The 8,677-nt window shown below is 51.0% G+C and overlaps 1 protein-coding gene across 1 annotated transcript; it reads right to left on the bottom strand.

The window, feature by feature from the left end:
* Window positions 1-1,478: 1,478 nt before the first annotated feature.
* Window positions 1,479-6,170, bottom strand: LOC149340218 (uncharacterized). The gene is made up of 4 exons (XM_089550683.1): window positions 6,084-6,170; window positions 3,994-5,133; window positions 2,900-3,026; window positions 1,479-2,096 (listed from the first exon to the last, which is right to left on the bottom strand). Exons 1-4 carry the CDS (start codon window positions 6,168-6,170, stop codon window positions 1,558-1,560), a joined length of 1,893 nt encoding a protein of 630 aa, XP_089406809.1. The 3' UTR covers window positions 1,479-1,557.
* Window positions 6,171-8,677: the final 2,507 nt, after the last annotated feature.

Here is an 8,677-nt window from a genome sequence, read left to right as displayed (position 1 = left end):
ATTGAAATTTATTTTCATGGGAGGTCCCGCCCGCGGTCTTGTACCATGGGACCCCTCGTTGTATACAATTGTAACTTTGATTGAATTCCTCAATAAACTTTCAACTTTCTGGCGGTGGTGCCGCCGGCAACAATAGAGCAGCCACCGAGCCTCCGTCGTGCGTCCGCGGTTCCACGAATTTGGTAACCCTTCCACCGGGGACAGGTGCACATCTCAAAGCAGCTACCTCGCGCCGTACACTCTGTGCTGAAGATTGAACGGCGCATCAGAAAGTTCAGCGAACTGCACACCTGGAATTTTAGTTCTCTTTTTTATTTCACAAGAGCTTTGTTCTCAGAAAGAGTGGTGTTTTTGGCGACTTGTGACGTCGGTGTGCACCTGCATGGTCCTTACGCCATCACCAAATAAATGCTGCAAAATTTCTATCGCAAAAGGAAGGCGCTTCTTATCTGTTTCAATCATTTGGGAGTCCGGCGACGTTCCGCCGTCGTGGAAACTGGCTTGTGTTGTTCTGGTGCTTAAACCTGGCGTATAGCTACCGATGACGGAATTGTCTTCATATCGATGTGTCGCTCACACCGTGTGTGGCTACAATTATCTTCTTGAACATTGTCCAGAGACAGAGATATTACTTGAATGACTTTCGCGCGTATAACGCCACCTCATACAGGTCAGGGTGACGCCTTATCTATAATGGGCTTCGTCCCTGGACAGCGTAAGACATTTGAAATGAGGTTAACGAAAAGCGCGCACCCAATGAGCAGAGTTTCAGGCTCACACATTCTCCGTCACGCTGGAATGTAAACGCATTCAGTGGCGGGGTACTCTTCAAAAAAGGGTGCCCTTCAGACTTGAGCGAAATTTCGGGCTTGTCTGTCAATCAAAATATATATTCCTCAAGACACAACGAAACAAAGCTATACAGTTATATTGGCCGCGATCAATGGCAATTGTGGACTACGACGACCTCTCAGCGCCAGTGTGGCTGCTGCCGTGTTATTATATTCTTTATAGGCTGTGACTTTAACGAACAGTGACGTTTTATAGTGACTTCAATTTTCTGTTACTCTCCTTTCTCTTTCTTTTTTTTTATCCCCTCACCCCCTTCCCCCCGTGTAGGGTAGCAAACCGATTATTATTTCGGTTAACTTCCCTGCCTTTCCTCTTCTATATCCTCCTCCTCCTTGTGGGCACAAGTTGGCCACTAGAGCTCTCATTCCAGTGTCACGTCAGCCTACTCGTCTGTCGTCCACGACGTCGCCCTCATACGAACGCGTGACACTACTCCCATTTCCTTACCCCACCGAAACCGCAATTATCGCGCACATGTACTCACATGACTATACAAAGCGCATGCTTTTGTGAACAGGCAAACTGCTTCTTTATTCACACTACTGCACATTAATATATTTACACATAAATACAAATACGTTTCGGGGTGATCTGAAATAAAGGCGCGGACTCCTCCACACAGCAGGCACACTTTAATACACTCACACACGTCTTTGCTGACGCCGAAGTGCCACGTTGCTCCAGAAGCCACTCCTGACCGAACGATCACGCATTCGGCGCCAGGGAAGCTGCAGCTCTTCGCCCCCTCTTCGCAGCCGGAAAGCGGCGGGTGCACCGGAAGGCGTCCCTGAAGGCGGTCAGCCGCATGGCGGCTTCGTTGCAGAAGCGCATGGCCCGGCGCCTCCAGCCCAGTGCCCCTTCGAGGCCCGTGCACTGTGTGTGGCAGGAGGCAATGAAGAAGAGGCGCTCGGTCTCGGCGCCCGCTCCTCCCAACAGGCGCATGGCCGACAGTGTTACGAGCAGGGTCTCGCGGTCTTGCCAGCTCTCCGGGAAGAGGGCGGAGGAGTCGTGGTCCAGGAGCCGCCGGGTGGCCTGCCCTCCGAGGCCGGCGAAGTTGACGGCCAGGGGGAGGTCCTCGTGGTAGAAAGGGAAGAGCCACGAGTGTGGCTCCAGCAGCAACGGCGCGTCGGGGTCTCGCCGCTCCATGGCCCGAGCCTCGCTGAGCGCCAGCCAGGTAGAGAAGAAGGTGGCGTTTGCATCGAACGACGTGACGTCCTCCGAAACGTTCAGGTGCGGCTGTATCACTGCGATGGGACAGGAATATAGTATTGGGTGTCGTGAAAGCAGTAAAAGAGTTGAAGGACGCTCATATAATGTGACAAGAGTCGCTGCAGCGTCAGCAGTATGCGCAAGGTGATGACGTCATTGTATGCACACGATGTTCACGTGATATGGCCCTGGGAGTTTGCGCGGATGACTGCAAGTCACAAGACTGCGAGACTATTACTTCCAAAGCTGCTGTGCGGTTTGCTCGGGAGCGACCATGAGAAGAGCAAGTCTGCGTCAGACGGGGACAAGCTATCGCGTTCGGCGGGAGTCAAATAGACTTAGAGGCCAAGTAATATATATATATATATATATATATATATATATATATATATATATATATATATATATATATATAAAATATTCGGCTGTCCCTCTTTCAAAGATGATGATGAAAACTCGGAATCTGGACCCCTCTCTCCTGAACACATGGGTTGAGATTTCATTCTTAGCGTTCAGTAGGTGAGCGCGGCAGACTTTTCGGGCATGGCATTGTTCCCCCAGGAGGAACTATCACAAGCAGTCGTTGCTTGCATAATATCTAGCTACCACCAGTGCTCCACATCCACCAGAACAGGCTCATCACCTGGATTTGTCGTAGTGTTTTACATGCGACGAGTGTAGAAAATGCCCTCTGAGGTGTCTCTCTTATGAAAATTTCTGTATCTTATTTGTTTCACTCATATGGTTTTTACTGCGTTACTATCAATTCTAAAATATCGATCCAGCTCTAAATTATCGAGAGTCGTTATTTAGAATAGCTCAAAAGCAAGACGAGTACCTCCCGACGGGACAAGGCGTGGGGGCCTAGCGCGCTGCAGCACGCTCCTCACAGCTTCGACGATGCCGCCGTCGTGGTGCGGCATGAGCAGGAGGTCGTGCCAGGCGGGCCCCACCAAATGCTGCACCTGTCATGCATGGGAAGGATCAGGCAGACGGAAGTCACGCATTAGACCTCATTTGAGGCTGCTCCTCCCCGTGACAATTCAGCAAAGTTACTTTCTTTACGAGGAATATACAGAGCAGGCCCGTAAATAGTAGTTTCCACAGACATCACAGGCAAGGTGTCTGGACTAGACGAGCGCCATTACGAGGCACTAGCTCGGGCTCAGTATACCATCGTTACGAGTGCACCGGTGTGCAGCGTTTAAATGCGATATCATTACAAGCCTCATCGGGAACAAAAATGTGTCGTCGGCCATAAAATTCGCCCAGTGGCTGGAGAGAAGTGACGTCACCAGACCGTAAATTATGTCACTTCCAATAAAAGGATCAAAAGCTTCTAATGCTATCGCAGACAACTCAATGTAATAAGGTGCCCCTGTGAATTGTTTCGTCCGTGAGTTTCAAATGTACGGCTTTATTGTATATCATGCCGACATGTGTGCAATTATGGACTGCAGGTAAAGGAAAGAAAGACTTCTGCGCCATAGGCGAGCAGGTGTATATCTGTCTTCGGCCAGGGATAGGATCTATCTGCGAAAGTTCACAACGTTGCATGATGGTTAAGCATGCATGACGCTTCTGTGGCGCTGCTCCTCATGACGATAAACTGTATAAAGATGAACTAAATTGCTCCAGCGGCGGGAGAGTTTCACATGCTCGCTCACCACCGAGGGTGCCTAATAAGGGCTGCACAGCTAGTAAACGGCTCCCTCCATATAGTTCGTTTCCTCGTCTACGTTGCTGTCTTTCATCATTGCTCCAGTCATTTCTGCGTCTGGGGAAAGCTATATGCACGCTGGTCGTGTAAAAGTGCTTATTACGAGTAGCAAATCTACCAGTTGTTTCCGAACGTCCCGCTTTTGTTGCTGGCCCAAATGGAGACGCCGCCTTGAAGCGTAAGCGCCATGTTGAGCACAGATTTCTGCTCACCTGCGAGAGGCAACGTGGCGTCCTCCAGCCGTCGGCAGCGCCGTGCGGCTCCTCAAGACTCGTGTCAACCATCCAGCCGAGTAATTCGACGACGCGGAGCCCCACGCTGAGCGCCAGGTGCGTCTCCGTCTCGGAATCCAGCCCGATCAGGTACAGGCTTGTCTGAAGCACGTCGCGGTCGAACAGCTGGACGGTGTCTCGTCCGCTGAGAGCACTGCCTTCTGGTAGCACAAGGCTGCGCTCGAACACGTCGAGCCAAGGTTCGCCCGCAGCCAGCGGTGCGTAGAGCGACAGGTTCCCCACCGAAGTCACGACGGGTGGCTGCCACTGCTGCACCGCGGCGCCCATCAGATGAGTGATCAGATTGTCCATGGCTTTGATAAGAAGGATCAGGCTGGTGTTGGTACTATGGCTGGGCTTTCCGAAGAGCACCAAGGCCTTCGTCATCCAACGGTCGTAGTCGGAGCCCTGCCTCATATGCTGCTCGTCGAGCCATTGGACAAGCTCAGGACTCTGTCGGAATTGGACGGTGGGGCGCTCGTTGTCACCAACAGTGACATCCACCCGGAACCAAAGGTGCAAGTTCCAGTTTGCCGACAGGTCTAAGAGCACTTCGAGAAGTGGGCGGGTCAGTGTGCGGGGCCAGGGCAAGCCTCGCTCCCCCAGAAACTGCAGCAGCTGCTCCAGACCGTCGTCGCGAAGGTCTCGCCGCAAGCACGCGCGAACGAGGGCGCCCACGTGGTCGCCTTCCTGGTTGGAGAGCGCTGAGGCGAGCGCCTGCGCTTTGGCGTCGAATGCAGCTCGCGAGCGCACCGAACCGCCCTGCTGTGGCCAACGGCCGCACACGAAGCCGTACAGGTCTTCGCACGGCTGCCGCTTCAAGTCGAGCGTGTCGCCGAGCTCGCGAGCGTAGCGCTGGCAGGCGGCCGACTTGCAGCGCCTGGTGTCCAGCGCGGACAGCAAGTCGCGCCCCTCCCGGCCTGCCCGCCTGAGGCCACTTGGCGCTGACGAGCCACGTACTGCGGAAGTGGTGACGGCCGCCACGAAGACTGCCGCGGCCACCACGGCGCAGCAGCAGCAGCAGGCCCACAAGCGCCGGGTGACGACCGGACTCCGGCGTAGCAGGACCTTCCACAGCACCTGCCATGATTGTTGCAGCCAGGGAACGCTTAGAGCCAACACATGTGCGCGTCTCGTCTGACAGACGAGCACTTCGATTTGGGCACCTGTATTTTTAGACGGCTAGCTGGCCATCTGACGCGAAATGTCGTTCATAGCGGTGGCTAAACGAGAGCTTGCAAGGCGTGATGCCCACGTCGCGTACCCTCCCCCCCATGGAAATGCTGCAACTGGTAGTACTCTATTTTCAAGACATGCGAGGCTTTCTCCGTAGTCAGCAGTGCTGGCGCTGTATTAACTCGCAACCGATATGTCTCCCGTTCACCTGCTGACCGAAAAGAGCTTGAGTCATCAAGGTAGGCCGATCATGCGCTATGTGTCACTTGTTAACCCTGAAAAAAGCTGAAAGGCCATCTGGACCGTCCAGCGTGGATTGTTTTGCATCGTCAATACTCCAACCTTCTCAAGCGTGAGAGGAATTGTATCTCTTTTCATCGCTCCCGAGCTTGGCAATTTACAAGGGTCCTTCTAATGCCCAGCAGCAACCCCCGTAGGTCTGTAGATCTTCGGCAGAAGGGTTCAGCAGGATACGTTGTTGGGCGAGTTGGTTCATGACGAAAGGAAGGTAAGTGCGCAAAAAGGACGATCAAGCGAGAAGAGGCAGGACGGAACGAGCGCTCGCCCCGTCCTGTCTCTTCTCTCGTGACCGTCCTTTTTGCGCACTTACCTACCCTTCGGCAAAAGGGTAGGTAAGTGCGCAACTTGCAACTTGTGTCCTCGTTGCTTTGTAGCGCGCTGCACGTCGAGTTCGGCGGTCTATCGCGAGACTATTTGGTTTCGCAATGGTTTGAGTGTCATCGACTACGCGGCATCTCCACAAGGCAATGCTGATAACAAGCTTGGATAAGATAGGAGACGACTGTTATTTGGGAGGAATGAACTCGACGAGCGTGTGGAAGAGCGGTGTCTACCTGACGGCTTTCGGAGGGAGCGGGCGACGGAACCGAGCCATCGTTCGCCAGCCAGCTGTGATCATCCATCGCCATGTTGGTCGCCATCTTGTCTTCGTTTTCGACCTTCTCCTCTTCTTGTTTCACTGCTTCTCGTTTTCCTCCTTTCACGCGTGCGCGTCCATCGGGGTGTGCTAAAAAATAGCAGTAGACTTTCTCACTGTTGCTGTTGACGTTAATATTGAGTGTAGTACTGCTTCCGTATGTTAACTGCCGCAAAAAAAAAACAAAAAAACAACTGAGGCAAGGTGTAATGTTGAAAAAATTTTAAGGTGCGCACATATAGACATGCACACTTTAAATTTTCGCTTTCTCTCTGAGCAGCTTTCCGGAAGTTTCTAAAGGTATACGGATTCTTTACTTAGCCCGAGTGCGTATGATTTACTCTAATCTGCACGTCTATTTGGCTGATCCTCGCAAGTAAAAAAAAAAAAAAAGAATATGTGGGCCGGCCAGGATAGTGAAAAAAAAGCAACTACGGCCTGATTTTTTTATTTGGACTCCCTGCTCAGTCAGTACGGACTTAAAACATTACATGCATTGCATTCGAATTTTCACATAAAGCCATGGTCCCCTCTTTGATCTCCTAGTTAACAGGTTCCCTGCAGCTTCATAATCCAATCTGTCAATCTATACCCTACTATTACGTTCTTTTCCTTTTCTTTTTTTTTGTTTTTTCCCCTCGAAACGTTTCTGTTTCCTGCTATTCACCGTCCGTGTCTTGGCCATTGTGGGCATGCGCCATTTTTATTTGAGGTCAACCAACCAACCGTTTGCTATCAGTTGTAGAGGTGCGGCGCAAACACATACGTATATCAGTGGCACTTAGCCAGCACTGTACGTATCTGCTATTTACGTGAGTCAAAGTTCCTCTAGGTGTATAGAGCGGCAAACAGCGGGCGAAAGAAGAGCCTATAGCATAGATCACGTTCTGCCAATCCACGTCGCCTGCAGGACAAATGCCTCTCCCGTATCCCTCCTGTGTCACCGGCGGCCATGCACCTTACCCTCGCAAACTTTGTAATCTTATCAGCACACCTGATTCGCTGCCGCCCTAGGCGAAAATGCGAAGCTTCAACTTCCTTTGTCTTTTTCTGTATACTTTTTTTTTTTCTCGGGCGCACGCAGCGCTTTTGAGATTACAAGCCCTGCGTAACATCCTCCTTTCTTTGCCTCCTTCGTTCATAAATAGCTACTAATGCTCATAAACGACTCAAAATAGCTCATAATAACTCGCATGAGCTATTATACAGCTATGAGATAATACTGCTGTGCGGTGGCAAGCCGAAAAATTGGACTGCATGATGACACGATGACATATGCGTTAATGGCCGGTGGGCCTATAGCGCGAGAGCTCCGTTTCTCGCCACTGCCTGCTTTTTCGTTGCCTTGTTCGTAGCAATATTTTAAAGCTCATCATAGCTCCTAGCTCATAAGCTTATAATATTTGTAGCTCACAAATAGTTTTCGTTAGAAACGCAAAGGAGGCCCAGATAGGAGCTGGCAGTTTTTTTTTTTTTTCATTTTATTTGCCCTTAAGGTCATGTTGAAGACGAGTGCACCTAAGCAAGCGTTTTAAATTTCTCGCGCTCTGTTCAAAGCCGGAAAGAGAGTTTCCGGGGCACTGCTATTTTCAACAACAATTTTGAAATCTGGAGCCTCACAACGGTCTAATTGAAATTTCAAGAATCTCGAGCGATTGTAAAGTTAATAAAGTTGGAGTATGCAGGAAGAGTGGGTCAGCGATCAAACACGGGTTAATGACATCCTAGTCGAAATCAAGAGGAAAAAGTGGGCTTGGGCAGGGCTTGTAACGCGAAGACGAGATAATCGATGATCCTTAAGAGTAACGGACGGAATAAAAAAAGAAACAGTTCATTTAGTTAAAATTCCACAAGATGTACGAGTTCCTTTTTTTTTTTTTGCTTTCTGTGTAATCTGACCTCGCGGTTAGAGGCCCTGAACAATGGAGGCACAAATGTTGTGCTGCATATATTAGCGTTCGTTTATAACGCGTGAGCCAGTTACTGCGCTGCAACGGCGTACTCTGTTGCGGGACGAGAAAACGGAAGTGGCATACAAATACACCTGTTTTGTGTCCTGCTTCCATTCTCTCGTTCCGAACAGCAGAGGTGATTAGCCTAACGGCAACGCCGTTAGGTTAATAGGCCTTTCTAATGTGCGCGTTGCCATACTGCTGGCTGGACTGCTTTGAGCGTCTAGCGTTGCTACGATGATCCGGTTTCTTAATGGCCCTGGGTCCACACCGAGCATGAGAAGATGGAAGCGCAGTCTCGAAACATGAATTTTGGATAGATTTAATTAAATCAACTGTCTTGTTGCCGCTTGCGGGACTTATTGGGTTGATCGTCACTGGGGCTGCTTCGGCGTGACGTAGCACGGGCAGGATATCTGCCGAGGCCAGGCTGGGGATTCCTTGCAATTGCACTGCGTCTTCGGCTGGCCGTTCGATTCTGAGCTTCCAGCTGTAGGGACGCGTTGGCGGAGGCCGAACTCAAGCAACGGCTAGACCCCAGGCTCTCAGGTCATGGCGC

This window comes from Amblyomma mixtum, chromosome 6 (assembly GCF_055824585.1).
Source record: "Amblyomma mixtum isolate Tamu chromosome 6, ASM5582458v1, whole genome shotgun sequence".
Classification (NCBI taxonomy): domain Eukaryota; kingdom Metazoa; phylum Arthropoda; class Arachnida; order Ixodida; family Ixodidae; genus Amblyomma; species Amblyomma mixtum.
The sequence above is the reverse complement of the archived record's forward strand: the minus strand, read 5'-3'. Positions and strand labels throughout refer to the sequence as shown.

What these genes read in the sequence shown, in the direction of transcription:
- LOC149340218 (XM_089550683.1), bottom strand. Translation starts at nt 6,170, where the DNA reads ATGGCGACCAACATGGCGATGGATGATCACAGCTGGCTGGCGAACGAT. An exon ending in CTCCCTCCGAAAGCCGTCAG is followed by an intron (nt 5,134 to 6,083) that starts GTAGACACCGCT and finishes CAATCATGGCAG; the next exon opens with GTGCTGTGGAAGGTCCTGCT. An exon ending in CGCCACGTTGCCTCTCGCAG is followed by an intron (nt 3,027 to 3,993) that starts GTGAGCAGAAAT and finishes CATGCATGACAG; the next exon opens with GTGCAGCATTTGGTGGGGCC.